General features: G+C 50.2%; 1 protein-coding gene across 5 annotated transcripts in view; it reads right to left on the bottom strand.

Annotated features, from left to right (window-relative positions):
• Positions 1 to 723: 723 nt before the first annotated feature.
• The window catches only part of BCL11B (BAF chromatin remodeling complex subunit BCL11B), a 102266-nt gene continuing 90716 nt past the window's right edge, over positions 724 to 12273 (bottom strand). For all 5 annotated transcript variants that reach the window (XM_006079124.4, XM_025271638.3, XM_006079123.4 and 2 more), the window contains one exon: positions 724 to 7751. In XM_006079124.4, coding sequence (XP_006079186.2) covers positions 5683 to 7751 — 2069 coding nt within the window. In that variant the 3' untranslated portion in view covers positions 724 to 5682. The remainder of the gene's footprint in view (positions 7752 to 12273) is intronic.

Raw genomic sequence — 12273 nt, 5'->3', positions numbered from 1 at the left:
TCCTTCCAAAAGACCATGCATCCTCCTCTGGATCTGTGATATTATCCCCAAGGAAAGCATGCTCCAATCTATCAACCTCTCACACAGGGGACAGGAAGAAGGTGGTGCTCCTGTGTGATTCCATTCAAACTCATGGATGGGTGGAGATGCTCTGTACTCAAACAGCCTCCCTTCACGAAGGGGACCCAAGGGTACCAGACCAAGGACGCAGGCAGCCAGACCTCTGTCCCACTCATTTCTGACCCCTCGAGGCCTCACCTAGTGGCTCTCCCTGGGAATTCAGGAAATGTTAGCTGAAAGAAACTAGACCCAAGTCTTGTCATTCCCAGACGAGGGCTTTTACTTTTATACCACTTGGTCTCAAACTTGGCTGTTTGCGAGTCACCTGGGTCATTTTCAAAAATACTGATGCCTAAATCTCGCCTCGAAAGAATCTGATAGAAATTGGTCTGGGGTGGGGCCTGGACACAGGGATTTTGAAAAACTCTCACGTGATTCCAACGTGTAACCAGGAGTGAGAACCACTATTCCGCATCACAGAGCCTCACAGAGGTAAAGAAAAAGCACGGCTAGTCTCTCATGCCATTACTTCCTGTCCTCTCGGATACAAGAGTAATGGGTCTACGTCAGGAGAAAAATGGAGAGAGACCTTTACTTCACCCTTGGAAATAAGCTGTCCATCCCCTACCCTGGAAAGACACAGAAAAGGACAAGGTTTGGAGATCAAGTTAAATGTCCAATTTATTTTTATAACTTGAAACCAGAACAAACTTGGTTTTGAACAAGCGTACAAATGAAATGGCAGACACATGCTGAACAGAACATTGTGACATTAAGGGAAAAAAAAGAGGCCCAAAATCTTGTACAGAGAATAAAAGGAACAATAAATATTTTACTAAGCCATATTGAAATGACCTCCTGTCATCTCAACATTTTATCCATAATAAAAAAAAAAAAGTGCCCGTTTCTTAAACAGAGCACAAATACCAAGCAATAATAAATAGTTCCAAACTTGTAGTAAAAGACAGAACCTCCAAGTAAACAACAAAAGCTCATACAATAAGTAATAGAAAAGGTAATAAAAATATTTCGCCTTGCCAGTACAAATGCAAACAACTTAACTCAATGTAACTTTGCTTCGCAGAGCTGATACGAGGAGCACCAAAATTCATGGGTTTGCCTGTGTTCCACAAAAATCCTTGACCGTCACTTAGGACCAGAACGAAAGGCTGACTTCCCTACTTTTCACATTTTTGCTTAGAGGAAGTCAGCCTCCTCCTCCTCCCCCATGAAAGACCCTCAAATGGCAAGTGGCAGGTTCCAATTGGGGGCAACTTTGAATCAAGTTGTGGCAGTGTGGAAAACCAGCCTGGGGTCGGCGGGGTCCCCCCAGGGCCCGGGGCCTCTCTCACTGGGTCATCTGCTTCAGTGTTGGCTTTTTAAACACAAAAAAAGAGAAGCAAAAATGCTCATTTCTCTGCAGTCGACAGAGACACAATCTTTGTGCTTTAGGATGGCTTGATTCTGGCATCGTGGTGACTTTGCGGAAGCTGGTGAGAGCTGGCTAGCTTTTGTAACTACAGGAGGATTGCCTTGGAGGCTGCTCAAGGACCTCCCCAAGGCACCCGGAGAAAAGGGCAGCCCGTGGGGCTTCAGGTCAAACAGGTAGGAAACAAACATCTCAGCTTGATCTTCTGCCTCCTCCCCCCTTCTTTTTACTTTGCAAAGGTAAGTGGCAAGGAGGAAAAGCATATTAAACAGAAAAGCGCCCAGAAGAGAGATTTCTGCATTTGGTAAAGAAATTGCCCAAAAGGATGCTTGCTTATACTTTCATAACCTGAAATATAATGGTTTCTTAGAGTTCCTGAAATAAAAAATGGCTTCCTGATATAGGTATTTTTTTAAAAATGTATTATTCCCTCATCCAAAAAACCACCACTTTATTATCTTAAAGCTACTTGGCTTTACAAAAAAAAAAAAAGAGGGGCGGGGGTGGGGGGACAGAGAGGGAAAAATAAATCTGATAAACATGAGCACATCGAGGGATCGACAGAGGTGGGACGATGGAGAGGAAACACGTGGGAAGGAAAGAGAAAGAACTATGGAAAGGCACCGAATTCGTCCCAGGCCCTAGGCATTTGGAGACTGACGGAATGTAGGTTCCGGAGAGAAAGCAGCGGAGCAAGTAAGAAAGACAGCAGGCCACCACTCTCCACGGATGAAAAGGTCCTGGCTGTGATGGGGACCCCTTCCTGAAATTCAATTTGCACTGGTCCCAGCCGCAGACCACGTCACCTGCGCCTGGCTGATACGCCAGCTCCCTTTATCACATTTTGTTTTGTTTTGTTTTGCTTGATTGTTTGACGTTCTCTCAAGGACTAGAGAAAGCTCGGTTTGCATTTCTTTCTGCTCTGAAGGGTGGGAGAGGTGGTGGTGGTGGTGGTGAAGAGAAGGCGTGCGCTCTCTCCCCCACGTCTGACATCTTTACAGATGCCTCGTAGAGAAGGGAGGGCTATGTGAAATGGTACCGACATCTTGACAAAAAAACTGATTTCTCCACTCAACGCGAATAAAGAATTTCCCATCCGGTCTGCTGTGGCCACACCAGGGAGCCTTGATGCAAGGTTCAGGGCATTCAGACTGAAGCCCTATTTCGAACAGTCCTTGGTAGAGGCCAATTCTGACAAAAATATATACAACTAAAATGATTTGTGAACCAAAGCATTTAGCTACTTCCTTTTGTTTCTTTTCCTCGAAGGTTGTCAAACAACCCTTTTTTTTTTCCTCCTGTACAATAGGACTTAACATACAAATTTTTTTTTGCAATATTTTATCCTGCCAAATTAAAAAAATATATTATGGCAGCCTGCTTGTTTTTGTTTTTTTTTTCTTTTTATTTCCAAATTCACTAACAAAAAGGTACATTAAATCCCTTTAAAAGGACAAGCTTACAGTTAAAAAATTACAAGCTCCAGTAAAAATACAGCAAGTGCCTACATCATATGAACCAACCAATATATCCATTCCAGAGGGAGGTGGGAGGAGAGAATTAAGCACAGATCAGAAATGTGGGGGGTTTTTTCTGCAAAGCAATAACAATATTAAGCACTTTTTTTTCTACATACTTTTTCTACATGGTGTAGCAATCCCCTTTTAATCCCCAAATACAAGTTTCTATACATTTTTTGAAATAAAAATTCAACACCCAAGGCAGAAAAAAATGTACTAAAACTCCGACTTTACGGTTACTGCGACAAGAACAAATTATTATAGACCCACCATTTAAATTTTACTGCAACATTTTCAAGGAAAAGAAAAGGGTTTTTTTTTTTTCTTGTTTTGTCAAATGCCCAGGCATTCTCGATTATTACAAATACTGGTCCACTTTTACAGTAATCAAGAAATTTTCATATATATAATATATACTAAAACCCCGTCACCAAAAGAAAACAATATACACGCAGCCACTGTGGCATTTTTTTTTTAATAACCTATTAAGCAAACTTTGAAAAAAACGATCGCTCCAACACACATACACACAATTTTTTTTTTACCCTTGTATGTATCCAATACTGTAAACGTATTTTTAAGACAGAGTGCACTAAATTTAACTTTAGAAAAAAATTAGCCATTGTTCCTGAATTGTTTTTTCATTCAACAATATCAACTTGTACCTTGTGTCACTTGAGTTTTAATTCAGCAGTAAGTCACCTCCACTCCACATCTAAGCAGCGTTGTCCCACAGGCAAAAGGGGCTGAGGTTAATTCAGCTAATGGATATCCAGGGTTGTGCTGGGTTTATTTCTTCATTTGATTGGGTCTTATGGCATTTTCACGTCTTCAACCAGGATTTTTGAAAATTTATTTAAAGTAAATGTGGCTTTGTTTCTAAAGAAATGTACTTTTCTCGTTTTTTTTTTTTTTAAAAAGTCTTTTCATTGCAAAAGAAAAAAAAAAAAAGTTTTGCATTTGTCTCAAGAGACTCAAATAGGAAGATCAGTTTTCAAGGCACTCACATCAAATTGAATGGCAGTAGAAACACTGTCCAATAAATTATTATTTTATTTTGTTCTTTATAGTGCCAGTACTGTGAATGCCACGCTTAGCAGTACTGGCACTCCATCTCAGCCATCCCTTACAGTTTAACCCACCTCTGGGCCAAAAAGAAGAAGATGCTGCAATTTCTTGTTGAGAAGCCATTTAATTTAAATGCAAACAAAAGCTTTAAAGTGCGGGTCAACAGAATTCAAATGTCTAATCTGAACAGTCCAATGTTTAGTACCTTCCAACCTAAGGGGATAGAAAAAAAAAAAAAACGGAAGTAGCGCTGGGCACCTTCAGATGGAACTCTTCCCACTTTGCAGTAAAAGGGAACTGAAATTGGCAAGATTCCCCCCACCCCATCCGTATAATGTCATCAGTGTGCAGAGGGAATACTAACTCCCCTCCAGTCACCATCAGGACATTGTCTGCTTGAGAAACGGTCTGTTGTCACTGGTAGCAACCTATGACTTAGGATTTCTGTGGTGAGGGTGATAAAAAGAGAGAGAGAATCTGTCAAGCCAGAAGAAGCCTGAAAGAACATGGCTGGTTTCTTTCCTTTCTGTGTTATTGCAGGCCACCACCATCTATCTACCCACCAAAGTACCTTCAGCCTATTTTATTTAGTCTAATCTATGGCAAATAGCAGAAATGGCATTCCAGGGCACACCGACATCCCAAGAAACGGAGGGGATCTGCTGGGAATGCACAATTTTAGAATGCTCTTGGGCCATTTCCTGGGGCAAAGACCTCAAAAACTCCTGTTTCTCTGGCAGTGCTGAGTATTTTGTTGTTGGGAGGGGGGTGGGGCGGCGGGGAGGGAAGGCCCACCATTCAAAGGTTTCCTTATGCATGGCAAGGTTGAAGTCAACACAGAAAAGGCCTCCCTTACTCAGGACATCATCAGTGCTACATCTCCATTCCAATTCTGAAACAAAGTGCTACAACTTTAAAGATTGTTATCCGCTGTACATCCACCCCCCTCCCCCCCCCCAAAAAAACGCATGCCACTTTTTATTTCAGGACAAAAAAAAAAAAAAGAAGAAGAAGGAATAAAAAAGTAAACAACTTTAAAAGTCATTTAAGTGTTGGCTTCTTCACAAGAAATTACACATGCTTAGCTTAGATTTCAAAAAAAGCAGCGCCCTCCCCACCCCCCAAATTATAATTTAAAATATAGCTTCCCCTCTACAGAGCTCAGGAGTCATCGCTCAGGCTACTACTGGGTTAAAGGAAAAAAAAAAAAAAAAAAACTAAAGAAGGGATGGATACCCAACAAAATCTCTTAAAGAAATTTCAACAGAAAGAATAACAATAAAAAGTACCTGCACATGCCAAAAAAATTACAAAACCCAATAAATACAGAAATTATTGCACAGTTAAAAGGCTCCACAATTTTTTTTGTTTTTACTGCCTTAATCAACCCTCGGGTTTCCATAGGACTTCGCAGACACAGGTTAGGTTGGAGGGCCGCCTCCCCTGGGCCCCGGGGACCTGCGGGGGGCGCCGAGCGGCGGTGACGCGGAGGCAAGTGTCAGGTCAGCATTCTCTCGCTTGGCGACGGGGCGACTGTACAGGTGCGCAGGGTGGGGCCCGGGCCCCCGCGCGCGCGCGCGCACACACACACACGCGCACACGCGCTTAGCTCCTCTCCGCCTGCTCGATTTTGACGTCGTTAGTCAGCAAGTGCTCGCCGTGCCACTTTTTCATGTGTTTCTCCAGGGTGCTATAGACGCTGAAGGGCATTTGGCAGATGTCGCAGCGGTACACCTCCTTGCCGATCTGCCCGTGCGTCTTCATGTGGCGCGTGAGCTTGCTGCTCTGCGCGCACGCGTAGTTGCACAGCTCGCACTTGTAAGGCCGCTCGCCGGTGTGGCTCCGCCGGTGCACCGTCAGGTTGCTGCAGTTCTTGAACACCTTGCCGCAGTACTCGCACGTGTCGCTGCGCCGCCCCTCCTTGGAGCTCGGCCGCCCGGGGCCCGGGCCGCCCAGATGTGGCGTGCTGCCCCCGCTGGCCGTGCCGCTACGGCCCGACAACCCGCCATCCAGCAGGTCCCCGGGCGGCGTGGAGAAGCGCAGGCTGCCGTTCTCGGACGAATGCTCGGACGACGTGGCGAAGGGCGACTGGCGCGCGTCCGTGAAGCCCAGGAAGGGGTCCTTCATGAAGTGCCGCGACGCCGCGTAGCCCACCAGCCACTGCGAGTACACATTCTCCGACGGGATGAGCGCGGCAGGTGGCAGCTCTAGGTCCTTCTCCACCTTGATGCGCTTGGCCGCGCTGTTGAGGCCGGGGCTGGGCAGCGGTGCCGGCTTGCGCGGGAAGAGGCCCGGGAAAGGCTCGGTGCCTTGCGCGAAGCCACCGCCGCGCCCGTTGACTGCGCCCCCGGGGCCCGCGTCGCCGCAGCCCCCAGCGTCATCGTCGTCGCCTGGGTCCCCGCCGCCCCCACCGCCGGCCGCGCGCTTCAGGAAGGCGCCGCGCTTCTGCTTGTCGGCCAGCAGGTCGCCATAGGGCGGCAGCGCGCCCAAGCCCACGTTCTCCATGACCTTGCCCAGCACCAGCGCCTTCTCGTCGGCCAGCGCCTTGGCCGCGGCGCCGCCGCCCGCGCCCGGCACGCCGGCCACCCCACCGCCACCGCCGCCACCACCGTTCTCCCGGTTGCGGCTCAGCTCCGAGTCCATGCTGAAGCTCGACTCGGGCCGGCTCTCGTTCTCCAGCAGCAGCTCCTCCTCCTCCTCCTCCTCCTCTTCGTCCTCCTCCTCGGGCTCATGGCCCAGGGAAGGGTCGCTCTCGTGGTGGCGGAAGTCACCGTCGGCCGCCTTGAGGCCCTCGCCGGTCAGCTCGCTGGTGCCGGGCTCGGGGGAGCTGGCAGCCGAGAGCCCGTCGTCGGAACGGCCGGCCAGCGAGCCGGCCTTGTGCATGTGCGTCTTCATGTGGCGCTTGAGCTTGCTCGCCTGCGAGCACGCGTGGTCGCACAGCTGGCACTTGTAGGGCTTCTCGCCCGTGTGGCTGCGCCGGTGCACGATGAGATTGCTCTGGAACTTGAAGGTCTTGCCGCAGAACTCGCACGACTTGCTCTTGGCCGGCGGCTGCGGCGGCGGCGTGCCACCGGGGGGCATGGGCGGCAGCGGCGGCGTGCTCAGGAACGGGGACTTGGGGCTGGGCTGGAAAGGGTTCAGGAGCCGGTGCATAGGGTTGCCGCGGCCCGGGGACACGGGCGGCGGCGTGGAGCTGTTGCCCGCCAGCTCGCGGAGCCGCCGCGAGAAGTCCATGGCGGGCGAGTCGATGGCCATGGGGTTCAGGCGCATGACTCGGTCGAAGGCACTGGGGTGCTGGGCGACGAGCCCCATCTCCTCGGCGCTGAGGCGGTGCGGGTCCAGGTGGTGGCGTGGCGGCGGGCTGAAGAGCGGCGGCGTGCCAGGCAGGCGGCCCTCACCGAAGCCTGGGTGGTCCCGCAGGATGGGGCCCGTCATGCGCAGCAGGTTGAAGGGGTTGCTGTCGCCCAGGAAATTCATGAGCGGGGACTGGGCCACGGCCTCGGGTCCCAGCGGCGGCGGGATGGTAAGCCGCGGCGTGAGCGAGCTGCTGGCCGGCCCGGGCTCCAGGTAGATGCGGAAGCCGTGCGTGTTCTGCGCGTGCTGCAGCAGAAACCACGCGCTGTTGAAGGGCTGCTTGCATGTTGTGCAAATGTAGCTGGAAGGCTCATCTTTACCTGGGGAGACACACGGACAGAAAGAGGCAAGAGAGACGTGAGATGCGGGCGGCGGCGCGGCTCTCGGGGAGCGGCAGCAGGCCACTGCAGAGCAGGCCCAGGCCAGCGACCCCCTGGCAGACCCCCTGGCGGACAGGCTAGAGAAGCCTCTGTGTGGCTGTTACTCCAATTGGTAGACCTCACTCTGTGCCCTTATAACATGGTGTCTTTAAACCCATCATCTCAGAAGCCAAAGGAGATGTTATTTGTGAGAAAGCCTGATTCCAACAATGGGAAGTATACAAAGGCTGGGCTGCCTAAAAGATAGCAAGGCAGAGTTCAGCCATCATACAGATCCTGATAATTTTTTGGGGGTGGGTGGGCCACCTCATGCGATGAGTTGACTCATTGGAAAAGACTCTGATGCTGGGAGGGATTGGGGGAAAGAGGAGAAGGGGATGACAGAGGATGAGATGGCTGGATGGCATCACTGACTCGATGGACGCGAGTCTCAGTGAACTCTGGGAATTGGTGATGGACAGGGAGGCCTGGCGTGCTGCGATTCATGGGGTCGCAAAGAGTCGGACACGACTGAGCGACTGATCTGATCTGATCTGGGGAGTGGGAGGGGTACTGCCCTGTGCCTTGCAGGATGTTTAGAGGCATACCCACTAGAAGCCAGTCACACTCCCTCCCCTCCCAGTCACGAGGATCAAAAATCTCTCCAGGCATTGCCAAACCTCTCTGGGGGACAAAACAACTCTCCCCCTCCCCACCCAGTCATGACTAGGCAAATCTTCGATCCAAGGAAGTTCTAAGAAACACAAATCAAACTGAATCACCTCGCAAACATTTTAAGAGCACTGGCTGATAACCTCTGCGTCATTTGGGAGTTGAACTACCGGAAATCGTAGGGTTTCATACACCAGTGTCTGTGCAGAAAGCACCGTCCAAGTTAAACAGGGATGCGTGTAGGAACAGGACTTCAGCATCGTAAGAACATCACTACTGGCGGACAGCTGCCCACCCCACCCCCCATCACTGCCCTCGTGGCCTCATACACCCACATGCACATACACACACACACACCCCCACCCCTAACCACCGCATGGAATCTGGCCTTGAGACCCCCCAGGGCAGGGCACTGGCCTATATGAGGTCCCTTGCCAGAAAGCTGAATGAAAGAGTGTCATCTCCGACAGGGCGATCAGGATGAACAGTGGCAAGTGTGAGTTTGTGACAAACGGCTCTGGCATTGGGAGCCCAGTGTTCGTGGACGCTGGTGGCATGGAGCCAAAAAATCCTTGTCTTTGTCCATCATTGGGGGTGGTCACAAAATGGGAACCTGGACCTTCCAACCAGCACCTATTTCGTGGCCGACATCCTCAACCTGCGGGTAAAACTGGCTGCTTCTCCAGCCTGAAGCTCTCCTAACACTCCACATGAAATGGGACAGGTGTGGGCAGGCCCTGCCCTGCCCCCTCAGACTCGCTCACTGGCCGGATAAGGGAAAGGGAACATGGCATCACAGCCGAGGTCTTGGGAAAAAAAAAACCCTTTTTGTTTTTTCAGACTTCCTTGTACCTGGAAGATTTTAACACTGATAAAGTACAGTAGCTGCAAACTCCCCAGTGAAGCCAGAGGTGTGTGTTAGTTTCCAAACCCGGGATCAGGAAGGGAAGGGGAAGTACAGCCCCTCCTCAAAAGAGGGATTTCCGAAATCCCATACAGAGATAGAGTTTTTGTTTCTTTGATTCCCACCCGAGAAGTATGTTTCTTGGGGGCTTCACCCTTAGCAGTCAAAACTCTATGGACTCTGAGAACAAATACCCCAAGTTCCTTATGGGTTAGACTTGATGGCTTCAAAGGAGCCTGAACCTCACTGAGCCATGCAGTGTGTGGGGGGTCCTCCAGGAGTCAGGGGTCAGCGTGGAGATTCTCTGCAACACAGAACCAACTGGGCCAGATCGCCCACCGCTGGGAACTAAGACACGCCTTCCAAGCCTGGCGGTCCACAGTCATCACCACACACTCGTGTCCAACAGGACATGTGTCTCCAGGTTTGTAGTGAGGAGACCAGTGGGTGGGTGATGGGGGAACGGACAGAAAGGGGAAAAGGATTCCAAAGCTCAGCTTCCCCTCGTTTTTAAACCCAGCTCCAAGAGAACTTCTGAGGCCATTTTCTTTCTCCAGGGTGTCTGGGAAACTTCCTTCTCCCAGCATGTCTGCATTAATTCAGTTCCCCGTGCTGGAGCCCCTCGGGAGAATCTCCCCCCCCCCCCCACCCCCAGAAACGTGCAGAGAGGCCTTCCCAAGGCCCTGGGCAGCCGTGTTCCTCGCTTTGGGAGCGGTAAGGCCACACCGACACTTCAGCCTTCCCTTCCTGTGTGCCTCCCCACTGTCACAACAAAAGGCCATTTTTTGGGGGGTGCATTTCATCGTCACATGACCGCTGAGGGAGGCCAGGCCAGGACCACGTCCCTGCTGGCACATGACGATGCTACAGCCCAGAGATGCACAGCCTTCTTGGAGGTGCCATCTCCTGTCCTGGCTTACTAGGTGATATATGTGGAGAACAACAGAACGGTTCACCTCAGTCTCACGGGAGAGCTGGCCAGACGCCATAGTGTTTTGTCCTCCTCAAATTCTTTTCTGGAACAAGGCAGAATAAATAAGTAATAAATAAGAAGATAAAGAAAACATCCCTCTCTGACATCAGGAGCTAATAACACAAATGAAGCGCCACCTCCCACAAGGCCATAGATTTTCCAATTAAAGAGCCCTGGACTTCCCTCGTGGCTCGATGGTAATAAAGCCGCCTGCCAGTGCAGGAGACGTGGGTTCAATCCCTGATCTGGGAAGAGCCCACATGCGGCAGACCAACTCAGCCCGTGCACCTCAACTATTGAGCCTGTGCTCTGGAGCCCAGGAACCACAAATACCTACCGAGCCCAGGCGCCCTAGAGCCATGCTCTGCAACAAGAGAAGCCACCACAGTGAGAATTCAGAGCACCGCAACTAGAAAAAGAACGCACACAGCAGCAAAGACCCGGCACAGTCAATAAACAACTTTAAAAATCCATTGGTTTCAACTGTAATTCAATAAAAATAAAATAAAAAAGAGCACTCTGGACTCTGCACCTGGGCTCCAGCCACTCTCAGTAACCGAGTTCCACACACACAGCAGCTCTGGTTCCTTGTGTTTTCAAGTTGGGCCACCTCCCTTCCCCTAATCTCTTTTTTCATCATCTTCATTTCCTTGGGTCTCTCTGGAGCACTTCCTGTTTCTTGTTCTGATGACCCCACACTTTCTAGAAAGTTCTATTGCCCCTGAGGAATGCGGGTATCAGAAGACAGTGCAAAATTCTCAGGCAGGCCAGGAATGAAATGGCTGATTAAAATATATTTTTTTAAACTCAAGCAGCAGCTGCTGAGAAGCATGTAGCTGCACGTTCTAAAGAACTCAGAGGTTTCCATTTCTTGTATTTTTTTTTTAAAGACAAAACAAAAAGAGTGAAAGACATTTATAAGACTCTATCTTAGAAAAGTCTAAGGAGGAAGTTTTGCTTGCTGTAGTTTCGTCCTTCAGTCCTGTCCAACTCTTTCGCGACTCCATGGACTATAGCCAGCCAGGCTCCTCTGTCCATGAGATTTCCCAGGCAAGAATACTGGAGTGGGTAGCTATTTCCTCCTCCAAGGGTTTCTTTCCGACCCAGGGATCAAACCTGTGTCTCCTGCATTGGCAGGCGGATTCTTTACCACTGAGCCACCAGGGAAGCCGGAGGAGGAAGTTAACCTGTTCGGAATTTATCATCAGGTGGGGAAGAGCTCTGTGCACCCACCAAATCGGACTCCAGGGTCCCAGATCATGCCACGGTAAACGCTTTTCCTTGCCTTTGAACAATCTGGTCCCCTCACTTCCCTCCACACCAGGGCAAGATTCACAGCAGGGGACAGTCTATCCCAGGATCTGACAGCTTCCAGTGTTTTTAAATCTCCCAGTCCTCAAAGGCCCTTCCTATGCAACACTCTTTCCACTCTCCCCCGTAACTTTCTTTTTTAAATAAAATGTTCATTTCCATACTTCCACTTCACGGTTATCTGTTGCCTAGAAGTAGCCTTGAGCACTGGGACTGCTCACTTTTGAAAATTGAACAATGTCAGAAAGGCTTTGAAGAGCCACTCAGAATATTCTTCTATTCAAAAACTCACTAAATATTTTAAAAGGCAGCACACAGTCACGGACGGCTCATTTTTAAACATGGCAGAAGCCCCTTGGTGAGAGGGCTGCTTCGGACGTGGGGCTGTCCCTGCTCCTGGAGCTCAGGGCCACTTGCCCAGAGGTGAGTTGGAAGCTCCAGCTGGTGCCAGCTTTGCTGATGGCCCAGACAGTGGCCATGCCCCAACACGCTGCCACCGTGGCTGCCACCAAGGTTCCAACCGAGAGGTCAACGCCTAGATTATTTTGAAGCGACTTGGAAGTTGAAAAGTGTTAGTTGTTCAGTCGTGTAGGACTCTTTGCAACCCTGTGGGGTGTAGCCCA

Source organism: Bubalus bubalis, chromosome 20, assembly GCF_019923935.1.
Source record: "Bubalus bubalis isolate 160015118507 breed Murrah chromosome 20, NDDB_SH_1, whole genome shotgun sequence".
Classification (NCBI taxonomy): Eukaryota; Metazoa; Chordata; class Mammalia; order Artiodactyla; family Bovidae; genus Bubalus; species Bubalus bubalis.
This window is presented reverse-complemented; position numbering and strand designations above follow the sequence as displayed.